Source organism: Maniola hyperantus, chromosome 11, assembly GCF_902806685.2.
Source record: "Maniola hyperantus chromosome 11, iAphHyp1.2, whole genome shotgun sequence".
In the NCBI taxonomy this organism is placed as follows: Eukaryota; Metazoa; Arthropoda; class Insecta; order Lepidoptera; family Nymphalidae; genus Maniola; species Maniola hyperantus.
This window is the reverse complement of record NC_048546.1, coordinates 14,774,718-14,794,527: the sequence shown is the minus strand read 5'-3', so window position 1 is coordinate 14,794,527 and position 19,810 is coordinate 14,774,718. Positions and strand designations below refer to the sequence as shown.

The window sequence follows — 19,810 nt, the reverse complement described above, 5'->3', positions numbered from 1 at the left end:
AGGTGACTGGCATTGGTTGAATGCAAAAAACCAAGGGTAGAGAGATTTACACTAGGTCCAGGAGTGAATGCATTTTGTCTATGGATGGTATAAGATCTAGACAGTAGATTTAAAGGCACTTTTTAAAACTTTGTAAGAATTTTGTATTCTATTAGATGCATTTGTTTCATCGAGAACGTTTCAACGCGCGTTAAATAAGATTTCCAATAAAAAAAAACCCGGCTAAGTGGGAGTCAGGCTCGCGCAACGTTCCGTACTACAGTCGTATTTTTTCGACATTTTGCATGATAATTCAAAAACTATGATGCTTAAAATAAATAAAAATCTGTTTAAGAATGCACAGGTGAATACGTTTCATATGATACCCCAATTGATATAGCAATCTTACTTATAAATTGAAAATATTAATTATTAGTTCATGACCACAATTTAATTTTTTTGTGTGATGTAACCACAAATTCACTGTTTTCAGATTTTTCCCCGAATGCCTGCTATAAGATCTACCTACCTGCCAAATTTCATTATTCTAGGTCAACGGAAAGTACCCTGTAGGTTTCTTGACAGACCGACAGACAGACAGACAACATAGTGATCGTATAAGGGTTCCGTTTTACCTTTTGAGGTACGGAACCCTCTAAACAGAAGCCATATTAAATGCCACGCTTACCCCCGAACGTTGAAAACACTGACCGAAAATCCAACAACGATCGCTCAAAAAACGCTACGTTTTTAAAACGATCATGTGTAAATATAATATGAATGGTTATTTTGTTTTAGTTTCATGAAACACTTTTTGTTTTAATGTGTATAATGGGTACATACCACGATTAATTTTTGTTTTTATTTGTCGATATTGCCCGATTTTTTTATTTTTTATTTGTCCCAATTGCACGGGTCGTGGTCCCGTCGTGACCGAGCAATTGGGTTGAAATATCGACAAATAAAAACAAAAACTACCCGTTTTTTTCGACTTTTTTATATATATTAAAATATGTCTTTAAACCACGAAATAAGCTTAAAATCATCACTTTTTGTCTCTTACTCATAACATTTATTTTAATTTGCTGAATATCAAATTTTGTTTTGATCGTGTTGATTCTAAGATTGATTCCTAGCACGGGCAACACTGAACTGTCCGATACGTGCGGGTAATCCGAACCGTGGATTGCCGCCTTTCCTCACCTACCCACTACTGTACAATAGATCGAGCCGACATAGAGCGGCGCTCGGAAACAAGTTTTTTAATATTCCACAGACCTTCGAGCAGTTATCATCCTCGCGACCTTATATTCGTGAATTACATCGTCGTAATGTGCCACATAATGTTTATCGAGCGGAAATATACAGGGTGTAACAAGAACGCTGGCAAAAACGAAGACAGGTAATAGTACTAATGATTACTGATATGATACCACAAAAAACGCGAAAAAATAAATAAGAAAATCCTATAATTTTGCATATAAAACGGTCAACGAACGTTGCGTACCTAGGCCACTCGGAGTCAATGCCACGTCGTAGGCGGGGCCCTGACCCGAGTTTTGCACGCTATAAATTGCAGGTTTAAAAATACTAAGTCACTAAAACTACAAAAGGAGGCAAATGGTTATTGGTATTGGATTGTGTTTAGGTAGTATAACAATAACGCTAAGTTTATGCTTGCGCTCTGGTTACACCCTGTATAAGTACAGTCAACATTGCGTGAACAATTAATTATTTTGACATTATTACCTATTAATAGTAAGAAAAAATTGTTGTTTCCATTGCGTTCGAAATAGCACTATTATATTCTGGGGCCATGGGCACCTAGGTCATAGGAATCTACGTAAGTACGAACAAGAGAATTCTGGTGAAGTTGATCTGGTCATCTTTATCAACCGATAGACGTCCACTGCTGGACATAGGTCTCTTGTAGGGACTTCCACAGCCAGTCTTTTACTGCCTGAATTCAACGGCTCTCCAGGGCTCTCCGCGATTCATTTTCTGGCGTCTTTCCATCTAGTGGGAGGTCTTCCAACACTCCCCTTTCCGTTGCAAGGTCGCCAATCTAGCCCCCATCATCATCATTAGCAGTCATCATTAGGACCCCAACATCTATCGGTTTTTCGTATTATGTAGGTTTAGGTTTAAATACGTTTAATTCTCATAAAGACAAAGTCACTTACATGAAAACTTAATTCTAAGAATATAGTTTACAATATTTAGGTACTCAATGCATTTGTCGAAGTGCAGCATTCGCATTACTCATAATGTGAGCAGCTAATTCAGTTTTAAATGCATTGAATGATTGTATATTTTTTATATGTGCAGGTATTTTGTTATAGAGTTTAGCTCCTTCATAGGTTTTTCTGCCATAATTTGTTCTAGTTTTGGGTAGGATAAGGCTCGACGAGTTTTAGTTTTAATTTTTGTAAATGTGATATTTGTGTGGATTGTTTTATTTATAGTTTTCCTAACAAAAATGCATGTGTTGTATGTGTCTTGCTCATTGCCACTTCAGCGTGATAATCATTTCAGCTGTGTGGGTAAGTCTGGTTCTTCTACGGATCTTCAGTTACTCTGGGCTTTCTTATGGGACCCGGTGGTGGTCCGATAATATTACGTGCAAAATACACTTACCTACGGTTTAAAGGAGTTAGTGCGCTCAAAATAATGTAGTTAGGCTCTCCTTTGAATACTAATTAAGTTACAAACCAATCAAACTCAATGACATTTTTTGTATAAATAGTCAACCCAGAGTTACATAGTAAATCGTTGAATAAAAAACTTTTCTCTCGTGCAAAAGAATACCTACCTAAGCTGAAAGCAGGTCCAATTTTATTAATGTTCTTATGGTCATTGTTATAATGTGACAATATTTACACCGTCTTACGCTAACTATTAACTAGCTGTTATTTTGGACTCTGGTTTTCCGATAGCTTCCGCCTCGGCCAGGGTGTCGGGCATCTTGCAGCCCAGGGTCTCCGGCTGCGTGAGCACCAGCAGCCCGGCCACTATGCCCATACCACCGAACAGCAACGACGGAAGCCCGTGGTAATAGATCATCTGAAAGTATGTGTTTTTTTTTTAAATGTATCTTATACCACAGTACGCGGCAGAAAATAATGTACATCGACCTTTAGAATGAGACTAGCTTATGCTCGCGACTTCGTCCGCGTGGACTACAAAATTACAAAACCCTATTTCACCCCCTTAGGAGTTGAATTTTCAAAAATCCTTTCTTAGCGGATGCCTACGTCATAATAGCTATCTGCATGCCAAATTTCAGCCCGATCCGTCCAGTAGTTTGAGCTGTGCGTTGATAGATCAGTCAGTCAGTCAGTCATTCAGTCAGTCAGTCAGTCAGTCACCTTTTCCTTTTATATATATAGATTTCGGCTTTGTAGACCGTTGCCTTTGTCACTCATACCTATGTTACGTTTTGTCGGTCTCAATGACAGAGACAATGCTCTACAAAATCCACTATCTCTTTCTTAAGCTACTGTATTTCAACTTGATGAAAGCCTTTATTATTACTTTGAAAAATTATTAAAGCTAAACGGTTTAAAGAATGTCGCAATCCGCATCGATTAAAACTTTCTAATTATAACATTATTATATTATACTTACAAGTGCTGGAGTAAGAGGAGCAAAGATGGCTCCAATTCGACCAATCATCGAAGAGAAGCCGAGCAAAGTATGTCGGTACTCTGTTGGATACAGCTCCGATGTGTAGATATACAGCGTGGACCCGACGGACGCGATGAAGAACTTTCCAAGAAGATATACTATAAGGCGTGGGATGACAAAGTCTGGAATTTCAATAAAAGCATTGTACATTATCATGAAAAATATGCATCATGAATAGTACGGCTTCTATAATAATGGTAACGCAACAAGCCGTACTAATACCTATAACCTAATACTATACATGCAAAATGTGTCTGTTATAGGATACTTTCTATCCCGAAAAGTCAAAGAGTTCCCATGGGATTTTTGAACATTTTAATCCACGCGCACGAGCAAAATAACTACGGAGAAAGTTAACATAAGGCAGTCGAAAAATGACTTATCATTAGTCATTTGATAACTTGTTAAAAGTGGATGAATTAGGAATTTTAAAACGAAGCATTTCAAAACCATACTTATCCAATAGTTAAATTTACTAAAAAGAGTTATTAGTTGTATATGTCCATATTCAAAAGGGGCACTAGAAACGCTAAAAGTGTCTTAAACATTCCCGCAACAGTATGCCATAAAAGACAGGTCACGTATTTACCATCTATAATTTCATCTTGAATATTGATTAAAATAAATAGAATCGGCATCCTTACCTTTAGGTATAAAGACAAAACTGATATTGCAAACAGCGCTTACAAGAAAACCCAATGTCACAGTGAATTTTCTGCCAATTGTATTCGAGAGAAAAGCAGATGTGTAAAAACCAGGAATACTGACAAAAGATGTCAACATATAATTCAAATGCATGGTGTCGGAGAGAGAGGTGGAGTTGATGGACAGCCCATAGTAGATAAACGTCATAGTCATCCACCAAAATGGCGTCGTGCAAATTCTTCTTAGCAGAATTGGAGAATGTATTATAGTTCGCACTAATCCAGGACCATCAGCCTATAAAAATATTCCAAATAATTATTTTATAATAAGTAATCCAAATAATAAATAGAACTAGGTTAACTGTATAAACTGGTGACGGAAGAATTAAATTTACAAAGCAATTTGAATATTCGTATTTGTATTTATTTATTTTTTCGATTTAGACATGAACAAGCGCTTACGAAAGTCAGATTAGCATAGTACAATACAATAATAAAATAGGTGTACAGAATATGGCAAAGAATCTAGATAATTCTAGTTATAAATGGCATAAAAATTACTAAGTTACCCAAGCACCTTGTCATTTAGAAATTAAATAGTTTTATTTGTAATGTCGTAGCTTTGTAATAATAATGTCATAGATGTACTACAAAAAAAAGAAAGAGATAGGTACTCCAGCAAGTAGGTACATAATTTTCATGTCAACGTAATAATAAAATGTTTTAGTTAAGTAAACTTACATTAGATTTTGTAATCGTGGGTTGTGGTGAGTTAAGAATTGCTTCTAGAGACTTTTCACTTATTTCTGTTTTGTTTACTCTCGCAATAGTATGCAATATATGTTTGGCCTCCGTGTACTGTTTTTTCGATAGCAGCCATCTCACGCTCTCTGTGATAAGCCAGTAATATGAGACGCACAAGAAGCATGGGATAGTTGTGGCCATGATGACGTATCGCCATGGCGAGATGAGCCAAGCGATACCTCCCAATACAACCTCTCCTAATGCAAACATTGAAGTAGTTGTCACACCTGTGATAACACGATACTTCGGCCCAACCAGCTCAGTTGCTAAAACAATTAATGATACATATTGCCATATTAAACTAAACTAACGAAAAAAAAATCACACTTTGTGCATTACTTACCGAGAATAAACGCGGCACTAAATACTCCGGATCCAAAAGTCGTCTGCACAATCTGCAGTATCAAATACATGGTGTAGTTAACAGAGAACGCACGCATGAAACCGAACAAACCCAAATTGAAGATACTGATGACCAAAGCTGTCTTCCGCCCGAAGCGATCCGAGATATATCCAGTGATCGGTAATGCGAGAAGATTCCCTATACTTTGTATAGTTCCCGCAAAGGCTCGCAACCACTCGTTACATCCAAGGTCAAACTAAAGAAAAAAACGCAATAGATACACGCAATTACCCATTATGTTTACACAAAAAATCCTTGGTTTATATAAATAAATAAATAAATAAAAGTTTATTCAGCTCACAAAACAAGAAAAGACAAAAAAAAGCAAAACATACAAACCAAATGTTACAAATTAAAAAAATTAAAACTAGGGAAGCTTAAAACTACGAGCTCGACAGTACTAAAAAGAAAAATGATGTCTTGTTTGAGCTGAAAAGGCTACTGCCTCAACATGATGCTGCAGTATTTGACTACTGCAGCGCTGATTTTCAGGCAGAGCCCTAGTGTCACGACACGACAACGAAAGTGTTCTCTATAATATAAAAATCAACTAAAATAAAAATAAAAAACTTCATATGATCGCTTATATCTTTTTTTAGTGCACCATATCCATATCCACCATTTTGGATTTGATAATGCATATTATTTTCTTACGTCAGGTTTCAAGGTTTCAAGGTATTGAATCTATCTGTAATCTGTCGATAAGTTACTTAAACATTATCAATATATACAATTTTTAACTAATTCATTTTAAAGCTTTCAAATTTTCCTAGGTTTGGAAAAATCTTTGGGAAAAACATCTTAACGTAACCACTTTTTCAAAATGTAGGTTTTTAATTTTTATAGAACCTAACAACCATTTTGAATTTAACCCATTAGCGAGACCAATAAATTCATCTATGATTACCCTTTGCTGTACAGTAAATGTGTTTCTATCATGATATTTGTTAATAAACAGGAGTGCGCCAAATAATACTTACTTCATACACAACTGTGTTATTATTGGCATACACAAAACCTTCACAAGCTACAGTGTTGGAGTGATCGAACAGGTCGGCAGGGCAGTACTCCAACGTCCCATTAGTTCCCATAGAGGCATACCTTTCGCAACTAGCAAAGCCTGAACTAGTCTCTGGAATAGCATTTGTAATCCATTCAGGGTTAAATTCATGCAACTTTTCAACCTCACTGCATTCTGGGATGCGACATCTATAATTTAAAAACAAAGTTTGTTTATTATAACTAGTCAATCACGAAACAACTAACGGCATTTTTGAGCCCCGTATCTTCATTATGGGTAAAGGTCATTTGAGATTTCTGCTACCAAAAGTACTTACTGAACCTACCTACCCCCATATTACAAGTTTGTACCTATGACAGTTCACGAGAAATATGAAAAAGTCAAAGTTTCCGTACTTTGCCACTGACTCACCGATATAAAAAATTCTAAGATGCTTGTTGAAAAGATAAAAAGTTTAGGGTTTAGATCCTGTCCATAAAGAAAAGAAAACTTGAAATTTCGTTAAAAAATCCTGCAGCTCGAATTTATTTGCGGTTGGTAAACTTACAAAATGTGTTATAAATCACGACCACCTTCTGAACTTCAAACTTTGTTTCGAAGAGGGTACATGATCACTATATTAATTATAATGATTACTGATATCAGGTAAGTATAGTCAGTGACGGGTTGAGATTGCAATTGGGGTATGAGGCGGGGGGACACCCCACACACCCGCACGTCACTCACGCTTGCCCGCACTGGGTTGCACGGGGGCCGTGCTAACCCATTGTCATCGCGACCTGTCGCGTACTATAGGCATGTAGCTATATACCTGACGACAATTTATTAGCGAACTGAAAAGAAACATCTACGCAGCTATAATAATATTGCTGAGTGATTTCTGAGGCATCATATTATTTTTTATACATAATGATACCTAGAGTCACAAGTTTTAAGTGTAAAACAAAATTGAGGAATTATTGGCAATTAACCTACAATTTTTGTGATCCAGAAGCTGAGGTTCTGGTTTGGCAACATTTTTTACGTCTAAATATTTTGAATAGGATTGTTCGCTATGCAACAAAATAAAGCTATCTTAAAAATTGCGTTGTTAGTAATATTATTTTTGAGGTTTTACATTTAAAATAATTGGTAAAGTTTCAAGATTTTTTGTTGAGGATATTATGTAGATACAGTAATTTGCATAATATTATCATTTAGGTTTTTTAAATTTATATATACTTTGCTAACAATTAAACTTTATTAAAATCTAAAAATATTACATTTTATTGATTACCTGTGTGGTGTAGCTGCAGCTGAGAATATATACTCGCTCATTTGTCCCCCGAAGAAAATTAATAGAGCAAGCAAGAGAACATTCCTTAACTGGAACCGGCCAAACTGACCCAGCTCATTGGTTAATATGTAATCTAGATCTATAGATGGTTGATTTACATTTTCTTTCTCGTCTTGATCTTTATTTATTTCTTTTCCATGTTGTTTATCCACATCACCGTGTTTTTGATTTTCAATAGTGCCCTTCGATGAAGAATTACTACATTCTATGTCGGTGGTCATGTCGTTTAATTTATTTTCCTTTTAATGCGAAAAACTTTAGTTTTCATCAAAAAAACAAATCGTGATTTCGTGACGAATGTTCATCTAATACAATATTAATCTTAGTTATCTTAACCTCAAGCATTTCATAAAACTTATCTGTAGCTAGGCTTATTTCATCTGATAACAGATATAAGTTTTTATCCGCTACTTGTCCGCATTATACCTCTGTAGATGCACAACTAAATACATAATATTATGTATGCGCAGTTAATCTATCATTTCAAAAACTTGTATCTGTAGGTACTTACAATAGTACAATACTTACAAATAGTGGTAAATTAAAACTACCTGACTATTCATAAGTACTTGTAAAAAGTTTACATGAATAAAAAAACATTATATTCTATTCTATTCAATAAAACTGTGATTGGATGATTTCTGTATCAATACTTATAATAAAACTGTAACAGGTCAAATTCTGTACATTGAAGATATTTTGAAAATTTTTTTTCGAGGGCACTCTATAATCGATACTGAACACAAAACTGTAATTTTTTTCATTTTTGTCTGTCTGTCTGTCTATCTGTCTGTCTGTCTGTCTGTCTGTCTGTCTGTCTGTCTGTCTGTCTGTCTGTCTGTCTGTCTGTCTGTCTGTATCACGGCCGCGCATCACGCTGAAACTACTGAATGGATTCCAATGAAACTTGGTACGATTTGAGGTCATACTATGAGGAAGAATATAGGATACTTTTTATCCCGAAATTCAGCATGGTTCCCGTAGGAGAGGGGATGAAAGTTAAAATGTACACTGAGTTGTAATTCATTAACGCGTAGTCCGATTTCATTCATTCTTTTTTTGTTAGAAAGGGGATATTTTAAAAATTGTTCCGTAAATATTTCAAGGTAATCGGTTTTTAACCGACTGTCAAAAATGAGGTGGTTCTTTTTTCTACATCGATTTTTTCGAGGTTTCTGGACCGATTTGCAAATTTTTTTTTTTAAATCAACAAAAAAAGTTTTCGTGGTGGTCACATAAAAAATTCTGGATTCAACTCCTTAATCCTGATGCTGCAGGGTTACTGCCCGCCTGAGTTATCAAGATTCAGGAAGTGTTCATAGTGAATTCATATTGTAGGTACCAAGCATAGGCTACATCATTGAACTTCGGATCCTAACTCCTCAATCCTGATGCTGCAAAGTACTGAAGTCCTAAATCGTGGGGATTTTAGAATTTCTGATAGTGAATTGATATTTAAAAAAAATTAAAAAATTTGAATCGACTGTTAGGCGGAACGAAGTTCGCAGGGTCAGCTAGTATTAAATATATTTTCAAAATTCTATGATTAATATCGCTCATGTAAGAATAAAAGTCATTGTGTAAATTATTTGAATTATTATTATTGTCCATGCGATTACTGTTTCGTCTCGTCCTTTTTGTCACCATAAGAGCGTAACATTTTCTTTAATATTATAATATTAATAATAATTTTATTTAATTTTATTAAACATTTTTACAACCGCCGAGTTTCTTGCAGGTTCTTCTCGATAGCAACGGCATTCCGAACCAGTGGTAAATTAAACTAGTTAACGATTCAAAAGCACTTGTAATAAATCCCTGTAGTTTACTTGAATAAATAAATTCTATCCTATTCTATTATTTTAAATGATAATTTAAATATTTATAATTTAATTCTCAACCAAATTCAAACACTTAATATTTTTTATTCGCTGCTTCGTTTGCAGCAATTAGAGCTTCCTATAAATTGAAGGATTAAAAAAACGTATTTTACAAAACGGATACCCAAAATTTTTTTTTATTATTTAAGAAACACATTTCGAGTACAGAGTAGTACGAGTCACAGACTAACAACAAAGTGATCCTTTAAGGGTTCCTTTTTCCTCTTGAGGTACGGAACCCTAAAAAGCAGTGATATTTAATTGCTTAAAACACACATAACTCTAAAAAGTTAAAAGTGTATGCCCAGGATCAAACTCCCAACCTTCCACATAGGAGGCAGACTTCCTAACCACTAGGCTATCAAGGGAATAAATAATACCTTTTTAATCCTATACAGCTCATCCATAGCAGCAGGCAGTATAGGTTTAACCGAATTTATCTCCATCATAGTCAAATGATCCAATCTACCGTAAGAACCACCAGACTTCATGAGAGCATCCATGGAGGTCCTCAACTTGGACATGCGGATGTCCCAAATGTCCTTAATAATTGTTTTGATCTCTGCTGCACGCGGAATGTCTTCGGACGCTGTGCCTAGGATTAGTTTGGCTTCTACCATGTAATGTTCGTTTGGCATTTTTGTGAAGAACCTGGGATGAGCAAATTTTTATTTTTCTGTTATGTAAGTAACATCTTAATCTAGACTATGCTATCACTGCTACTGCAGGGTTTGGGGTATGATCATTGGCAGGCACATCTAACTTTTTAGAAAGTTAGATGTGTCTAACTAACACATTTTAAGCAATTAAAATATATCACCTGTTCTTACAGTGAAAGAAAATATCGTGAGGAAACCTACATGCTTAATAGTTCTACATAAACTCTCAAAGATGTCTGAACTCTGCTCATCTGCATCTGACTAGAGTAGTAAACCTTTCTCATTCTGAGAGGAAACCTCTATGTTCTGTAGTGACCCGGCGATGGGTAGATGATGATGATGAAGAAGTAATGTTTAGATCATATTCTAGCTTGAGTTGTTGATTTCTTGTGTTTTATGAACATATTACAGTTTACAATATTTTTTAAAACATTAAGAACAACTAACTAAACTAACAGGCAGAGGACAAAATATATAGGTACCTATGTAGTTCATAAAAAAAACAGCGTTTCGTTAATTAAGTAGGTAGCTACTTACAAATGTTAGAAAGTGAAACTTGGGCAAGGAGTACGGACTTACCTCGACCGCTTTTCTTCCTCTTTAATATTCTCCAAAACATCCATATCCATCCAGTCTGGTGGAACCAACCGGCATTTCTGCTTCTGCTTCAGCATCACAGCCAGCCAGAGCGGCACATTCATGGGCAGACCGGCTCGGAACGGCCCGAATTCACCGCAAATCAGAAATATTTTGTCGTTTGAAAAGTTTGGTATTATGCTAACTATTCTGTTCTCACCTATGAACTCGATTTCGTATGGATCCATAATAAAGTTAATAAAAAGTAAAGATTTGCAAACCTGAAAAAGTTTTATCAAAGTTCAAAACAAAATAAAAAACTGAAAACAACACAGAAAACTGAGACAGAAAACAACAAAAAATGAAAATACGCGGGAATCGGCTGTCATTTTGACATTGACCATCGACAAGTGACAACCATATTTTTTTTATTAACTTTGGCCTTGGACTCTAGCTTTTCTGTATTCTAACAGATAATTTTGATTTTACTTCTAAAAAACTAAGTAATATAAAACTAAACAAAATTTACACAATTAAACCGACTGATTTTTCATGGTTCTTGATTGTTAATTTTAATTATTTATAGCTCTAACTTCCAAACACTGGCATCTATTGTCGAGTTGCGAGCAAGAGAGTATTTATCACTACGAAGAAAGTAAATATGAAGAGTTTGAAATCCAAGCAGTGGCAGTAAATATTAAAACAGAACGATACCCAATTACAATTGTAGCCATATACTGCCCACCAAGGCATTCTCTAAAAAAATATGAATACTTAAGTTTCTTGAAACAATATGGACACAGATTTATAATTGGTGGAGATTTTAACGCCAAAAATATTTTCTGGGGCTCTAGACTAACAACAACAAAAGGTAAAGAATTGCTGAGTGCGATCAAAGACTTGGGATGCGACGTGATCAGTACAGGTATGCCGACCTATTGGCCTACTGATCCTCAAAAAACCCCAGATCTGATAGACTTTTTTATATCTAAGAACATCTCACCAAGGTACCTAAATATTGAAGGAAAATACGACATGAATTCGGACCATTCACCAATATTGTTAATACTGAATAAACATAACATTGCATTCAAAGAAACCAAGATAACTCTAGTGAATAACAATACAGACTGGGAAAGCTTTAAACTAGAGTTAGACAGTACTATAAACCTAAAGGTCCCCTTAAAATGCCAAGACCAGCTCAATATGGAAGTAGCTAAATTTATAACAGACATACAAAAATCAGCCTGGAATAATACGCCATCGATAAAAAAATGGAGTAAGGGTACCACCTATCCTAAGGAAATTATACACCTCATTAGAACAAAGAGAAAGCAGAGAAAAAAATGGCATGCTTCGAGATCACCACAAGACAAAAGAATACTGAACAAACTCGCGAAAACAATCAAGAAAGCAATCAAAAGTCATAATGACACTAAGTTAAATGATTACCTACGAAGCTTGACCAATGACCGAGAAACTGACTATTCTCTTTGGAAAGTAACAGGTAATTTAAAAAGACCCATCACACATATACCACCTATTAAAGAATCAAATGGAAAATGGGCTATCAATAACATTCAAAAAGCTAATAGATTCGCTCAGCATCTGGAAGATATATTCCAACCAAATGAGGGCCATACAATTGATTTCAGTGAGAATGAAGAAAGACAAGATGATCTGCAAAATATCAGACTTGTGACACCAAAGGAAGTAACTGAAGAAATAAAGTTCAATTTAAGCAAAAAAAAATCTCCAGGATATGATCTCATTACCGGAGAAATTTTAAAAAACCTACCTCGGAAAGCTTTAGTGAAACTTACCAATCTCATAAATGCATCATTTAGACTGAGACATGTACCTGAGTTATGGAAAGTTGCTGAAGTTATTATGATCGCTAAACCGGGGAAACCACCCCATGAAACAACGTCATACAGACCAATCTCTTTATTACCAGTTATTTCAAAATTATTTGAAAAACTGTTACTCAAGAGACTAAAACCTATACTAGAGGAGAGAAAATTAATACCAGATCACCAATTTGGATTCCGTGAAAAACACTCAACGATAGATCAAGTCCACAGAATTACTGACATAATAGAGAAATCATTAGAAAATAAGAAAGTGTGTTCTACAGTCTTTTTAGACGTAGCGCAAGCTTTCGATAAAGTGTGGCACGAAGGGCTTATCTATAAACTCAGAAATATGCTACCAAAGTCATTTGCTGATATTCTTGAATCATACATCTCAAATAGGTGGTTTAGAGTTCGTCAAGAAGATGCGTATTCTGAACTCAAGGAAATTAAAGCTGGGGTACCACAAGGAAGTGTCTTAGGTCCGGTCCTGTACTTATTATACACCTGTGATATTCCAGCACTAGAAAATAACACTATTGCAACATTCGCTGATGATACTGCCATAATAGCAACTGGAGAGAGTCACGAAGAAGCAGTAGAAAAAGTTCAAGCTGCCATAAATAAAGTCAACGATTGGACTATAAAGTGGCGAATTAAGCTAAACGAGTCGAAATCTATGCATATAGATTTTACCAATAAGTTACCAAAATATCACCCAATTTATCTAAATCGGCAACTTATTCCCTACGTAAATACAGCAAAGTACTTGGGTATGACGCTAGACACAAAGCTTCGATGGAAAGCTCATGTTAAAAAGAAACGTGAGGAGTTAGAATTACGCTACAAAAAAATGTATTGGCTGCTTGGAAGGCATTCAACGCTCTCATTACATAATAAACTTATGCTATACAAGCAAGTTCTGATGCCTGTATGGACGTATGGTATACAACTCTGGGGGTGTACTAAACCGACCAATGTTCAAGTAATACAGAGATTCCAGAACAAAGTACTCAGGGAAATAACAAATGCACCCTGGTATGTAAGAAATCACGATCTCCACAGGGACCTTAAGATAGAGTTCGTAAACAAAATCATCCAAAAGTACGCAGAAGCTCACCAACATCGACTTCGCCATCATGTTAATTTGGAGGCTGTGAAGCTTCTAGATAACATGGACATCAAAAGGAGGCTCAAAAGAACCAAGCCGTTCGAATTAGTGTTAAAAAGTACATAAGTGCAGCGTTTGTGTAATAGTGCTTGTGCTACTTTATTTTTCTAGGTCACAAGAACATAGTGAACTGTAAGTACGTGTTAGAATAAACTAAGGACAGTTACTGGACTGTAAATTAGATTTAAAATTAATCATAAGTAGAAGTTTAAGCTAGAATAATATTACTAATTAGCCCATAGGCTAGATGGTAGTAGCAATAAAGCTACCATTTTATAATGGTGCTTTATGGTAGAAAAAAAAAAAAAAAAAAAAAAAAGAAACACATTTGGTAATTTGATTTGGTTTGTTAATTAATACATATCATATAAAATAAAAAACCGGCAAAGTGCGAGTCAGGCTCGCGCAATGAGGGTTCCGTACTACAGTCGTATTTTTTCGACATTTTGCACGATAATTCAAAAACTATGATGCATAAAAAAAATAAAAATCTGTTTTAAAATGTACAGGTAAAGACCTTTCATATGATACCCCACTTGATATAGTCACTCACTTCTAAAGTTGAAAATAGTAATTATTAGTTCATGACCACAATTTAATTTTTTTTGTGTGATCTAACCCTAAATTCACGGTTTTCAGATTTTTCCCCAAATGTCAGCTATAAGATCTACCTACCTTCCAAATTTCATGATTCTAGGTCAACGGGAAGTACCCTGTAGTTTTCTTGACAGACAGACGGACAGACAGACAGACAACAAAGTGATCCTATAAGGGTTCCGTTTTTCCTTTTGAGGTATGGAACCCTAAAAACAACATTTATAAAATGTTACAAACAATAAAACCTAATATTTTTTGGTCATAAACTTGATTAAAATGGATATCTGTTATCAAGTAGATAAACTAGTTGTTAGTATTTTGGATTCAGGTTTCCCGACAGCTTCCGCCTCAGCCAGTGTGTCGGGCATCTTGCAGCCCAGGGTCTCCGGCTGCGTGAGCACCAGCAGCCCGGCCACTATGCCCATACCACCGAACAGCAACGACGGAAGGCCGTGGTAATAGATCATCTGAAAGTATGTATAAAATGTTTTAACTCAATACCATGTATCTTTATAAGTAGTACCAAATACAAAAATTTTGGTAATTCGATTTATCTCTAAATATGTAGTACAAAAGCATTAGCAATCTGCATGAATTGTCTTTGTGTTCGCTTAAAACAATTTTTTTTGTAGATTTCAGTGAGGTTTTCACCATCATAATATTATAGAACATTTCACGAAAAAGTTTAGGCATGTTAATATTATGAAGAAAAGCCTAAACCAATTACTGAAAACTTATTTTCTGGATGCCGAGAATGCTATGATAGATGTATATGTCCTAAAGAATTGTTTTATTTGTATTGTTTTATTTAAACGGTATTGTTAAATATTTTAAATTATTTTTGTAATTACTTTTAAGGTTATATTTGTTGTTACTTTTTCCTTTAATTTAATTCGTGTCATTTGATAATGTCTGTAGCTTTGAACTAATAAAATTAAAAAAAAACTAGTGACCATGATTTGTAAGTGATTAGATAAGGCTAGCTACAAATTCCATTATAACATCTCTCTTCTATATATAAAAATGAATCGCTGAATGTGTTGCTGATCGCAAATCTCGAGAACAGCTGAACCGATTTCGCGAATTCTTTATTCATAATATTCCTTGAAGTACGGGGATGGTTCTTACGGAGAGAAAAATTTAAAAAAAAATCCTGAAAAAGAATCGACTGTTAAGCGGTATGAAGTTCGCCGGAGCAGCTAGTTTTCAATTAAAAAAAAGAATTAAATGAGTAAAGTAGTAACTAGTAAAAAATTAATTGACCTCAACAAACCAACCAATCATATTTTTGCTGAAACCGTAAGAAAAGCTTTCTGTGAGTAGACGTGAATATAAAACGCGACGATACTCCTTAAGAAGACCATTTTTGTTGTATTATACTTACAAGTGCTGGAGTAAGTGGTGCACAAATAGATCCAATACGACCAATCATGGAAGAGAAGCCAATCAAAGTATGTCGGTACTCTGTTGGATATAGTTCCGATGCGTAGATATATAGCATAGTTCCGACGGCCGCGATGAAAAACTTTCCAAAAAGGTATACTACAAGGCGTGGGATGACTAAGTCTGGAATATTGATGAAGGTATTGTACATCAAAATGGAAATTTCATGAAAAGGTTCTAAAATAATGGTTGCGCTTTAGTTAACCAACAATTTAATATACAAATGTTGAAGTATATGTCATTTTATCTATCTAAATATAAAACAGGAAAGACTGGTTGACTTACTGACTGACTGATCTATCAACGCACATTTCAAACTACTGGACGGATCGGGCTAAAGTTTGGCATGCATCCGCTGAGAAAGAATTTCTGAAAATTCAATCCCTAAGGGGATAAAAATAGGGGTTGTGTAGTTCACGTAGACGAAGTTAGGAGCATAAGCTAGTAAAATCATAAATGAATTATTATAAAACAAGTAAAAATAAGTGGTTTACGTAATTAATATGTAATTTTGCGAGTACATTAGTACTCGCAAAATTACATAACAATATTATGGGGTTCTTGTAATACCTTAAATGCTTTAGTTAGATCTAGATCTCACTAAACCACTTATTTACTAATTAATTTGTAACGTATTAATTTGTATCAATTTTTATATCTATTTATGTGGTATAAAAGACAAGTTACCTATACACCATAACTTATTAGTTTTCTTTCTAACGGTAAAAAATACTATTGATATCCTTACCTCTGGGTATAAAGACAAAACTGATATTGCAAGCAGCGCTTATGAGGAAACCGAATGTCACAGTAAGTTTTCTACCAATTGTATTCGAGAAGAATGCAGATGTGTAAATACCAGGAATGCCGATAAGAGCTGTTAAGATATAATTCAAATGCATGGTGTCGGAAAGAGAGGTGGAGTTGATGGAGAGGCCATAGTAGATAAACGTCATTGATATCAAACATAATGGTATCGTGCAAATTCTTCTAAGCAGAACGGGAGAGTGCATTATAGTGCGAACTAATCCCAGATTCTCAAACTAAAAATTAAATAAAAATCATGTTACATAAAAATATGTTATCTACTAAAATGAAAATGATTAAGAAAATATTGGTAAATTGTATGAACTGGCACTCAAAGAAAATCAAACTTACAAAGTGATTTGAGTAAAATGTTGTAGATAACTAAACTTACATTCGATATTGTAGTCGTGGGTTGCGGAGGATTAAGGAGTACTTCGAGAGATTTTTCCCTGATTTGTGTTTTGTTTACTTTTGCAATGGTATGCAATACTTTTTTAGCCTCTGTATACTTTTTTTTGGAAAGTAGCCATCTTACACTTTCTGTGACAAGCCAGTAATATGAAACCAATAAGAAGCATGGGGTGGTTGTGACTATAATAACGTATCGCCACGGTGTGATCAACCAAGCGATACTTCCCAATATTGCTTCTCCTAATGCAAACATTGCGGTTGCACTCACACCTGTGATAACACGATACTTCGGCCCAACCAGCTCAGTAGCTGAAACAATTTATGTTACATGTGAATGTAATAGTAAAGTAATCAAAAACATAAACAAAGTTACTGCATTGCTCACCGATAATAAACGCAGAAGTGTACGCTCCGTATCCAAAAGTCATTTGCATCATCTGCAGTATCAGATACATGGTGTAGTTAACAGAGAACGCACGCATGAAACCAAACAAACCCAGATTGAAGACACAGATGACCAATGCTGTCTTCCGGCCGAAGCGATCTGAGACATATCCTGTGATCGGTAATGCAAGCAGCATCCCTATGTTATATGAAGTTCCCGCAAAAGCTCGCAACCACTCGTTACATCCAAGGTCAAACTATACAAAATTTAGGCCACATTACATAAGTTTCTATTGCATACATGCAGAATATAAGTGAAACTTCTTTGGTTTACATTCATAGAACGCCCGTTTATAATAATTATGTTTTCTTAAAAAAATATCTCCGCAATCTTGAATTTGATAACGTCTGTTTTACTTTAATGTTGGATTTCAATATTCAATCTATCCGTCATTTGTCAATCAGTTAACTGAGCACCGTTGATATTAGTGGCGTAACTTTGTGACGTAACTTCCGTTTGATTCCATTTAGAAACCATTTTCAATTTTATTTCTGTGCATTTAGTATTCGTATTTTACTTCTTTTCTTATGAAGTTTAGCAGGACATACCTAACTTAAGTTAGTAAAAAAGAGTACTCACTTCATACACAACTGTGTTATTATTGGCATACACGAAACCTTCACAAGCTACAGTGTTCGAGTGATCGAACAGATCGGCAGGGCAGTACTCCAACGTCCCATTAGTTCCCATAGAGGCATACCTTTCGCAACTCGCGAAGCCTGAACTAGTCTCTGGAATTGCATTTGTAATCCATTCAGGGTTAAATTCGTGCAATTTTTCACTCTCCGTGCATTCTGGTATACGACATCTATAATTTTAATAAAAAGTTATTGTAACTAGCAAAATCTTTGTACAATCTAAATAAAGTCTCTTTCAAATCGAGTTTAAGTAATAAAATGGAGGTTTTACTCTTAAAATTATTTGTAAAGTTCCAAGGATTATGTATAAAGTTGAGCATATATTGTGATGATGATGACTAGATGATGCCCGCGGCTTCTTCCGCGTGGATATAGGTTTTGAAAATCCCGTGGAAATTTTTATTTTCCAGGAGAAAAAGTAGCCTATCCGTCGTAGCCCGTCCCCGGGATGCAAGGTATAGAGATACCTTTCCATTTCCAACGGAAATTTAAACATATAAATGGATGATTCTTCGAAAATCCCGTGGGATCACCACGATTTAGGAATGCAATTCTAAGGAATTCCCAACCCATGGTTGAGGAGTTGGGTTCTGAGTTCAACGACAAATTTATGACTGACAATTTCTAAACCATGGTATTTAGAATGGGATTTGGGATGGGAAGGAGAAACTGCCATCAGTTTAGCTGGTCAGATCTCTTGCAGCATCAGGATTGGGGAGTTGGAATCCGATTTTTATAGGATAATGTTGCAGGGTTTCTCTATCGACTACAAAATACACAAATCGATTCAGAAATCTCGGAGATTTCGGTGTACATGGGTAGAAAAACACAACTCCTCCTTTTTTGAAAGTCGATTAAAAAGGTAGCCTATGTTACTCCTTGGTTAATCCTCTATTTGTCTGTGAAAGTATCGTCGAAATAGGTTCAGCGGTTCCTAAGAATAGCCCGTTAAACAGACAGACAAAAATTTTAAAAACATGTGATTCGGTTATGGTACAGTTCAAATTACCATTGAAATTACAGACAGACACTTCAATTTTATTTATTAGTTAGTATATATAGTGATTAGCTTTATTTCATTGTTGTTAAAAATTTCATGAATACTTTGCTAACTATTGCTAAAAACATTGCACATTTATATTGCTCAAAAACATTGCACATTTATATTGCTCAAAAACATTGCACATTTATATTGCTCAAAAACATTGCACATTTATATTACCTGTGCGGTGTGGCTGCCGCTGAGAATATAAACTCGCCCATTGTTCCGCCGAATATGTGAAATATAGTAACTAAAACTACGTTTCTTAGCTGAAACCGGCCAAATTGACCTAACTCATTAGTCAATATGAAATCTAGATCTACTTTCTCGCCTGGATCTTTATTTGTTTCTTTTCCCTGCTGTATTTCCACGTCACTATTCCTTTGATTTTCAGTCATGTTGTTTAATGTTTTA

General features: G+C 35.2%; 3 protein-coding genes across 3 annotated transcripts; all 3 read right to left on the bottom strand.

Moving 5' to 3' along the window:
- Positions 1–2,749: 2,749 nt before the first annotated feature.
- On the bottom strand, positions 2,750–8,193 carry LOC117986492 (organic cation transporter protein-like). The gene is made up of 7 exons (XM_034973325.2): positions 7,815–8,193; positions 6,498–6,726; positions 5,458–5,713; positions 5,052–5,380; positions 4,311–4,605; positions 3,607–3,788; positions 2,750–3,042 (listed from the first exon to the last, which is right to left on the bottom strand). The coding sequence occupies exons 1-7, from the start codon at positions 8,093–8,095 to the stop codon at positions 2,878–2,880; spliced, it is 1,737 nt and encodes a 578-aa protein (XP_034829216.1). The 5' UTR covers positions 8,096–8,193; the 3' UTR covers positions 2,750–2,877.
- Positions 8,194–10,107: 1,914 nt separating this feature from the next.
- LOC117986729 (probable DNA replication complex GINS protein PSF2) lies at positions 10,108–11,374 on the bottom strand. The gene is made up of 2 exons (XM_034973601.2): positions 10,993–11,374; positions 10,108–10,405 (listed from the first exon to the last, which is right to left on the bottom strand). The coding sequence occupies exons 1-2, from the start codon at positions 11,235–11,237 to the stop codon at positions 10,108–10,110; spliced, it is 543 nt and encodes a 180-aa protein (XP_034829492.1). The 5' UTR covers positions 11,238–11,374.
- A 3,517-nt stretch (positions 11,375–14,891) lies between these two features.
- On the bottom strand, positions 14,892–19,810 carry LOC117986500 (solute carrier family 22 member 7-like). The gene is made up of 7 exons (XM_069501788.1): positions 19,577–19,810; positions 18,296–18,524; positions 17,657–17,912; positions 17,252–17,580; positions 16,802–17,096; positions 15,995–16,176; positions 14,892–15,077 (listed from the first exon to the last, which is right to left on the bottom strand). The coding sequence occupies exons 1-7, from the start codon at positions 19,792–19,794 to the stop codon at positions 14,901–14,903; spliced, it is 1,686 nt and encodes a 561-aa protein (XP_069357889.1). The 5' UTR covers positions 19,795–19,810; the 3' UTR covers positions 14,892–14,900.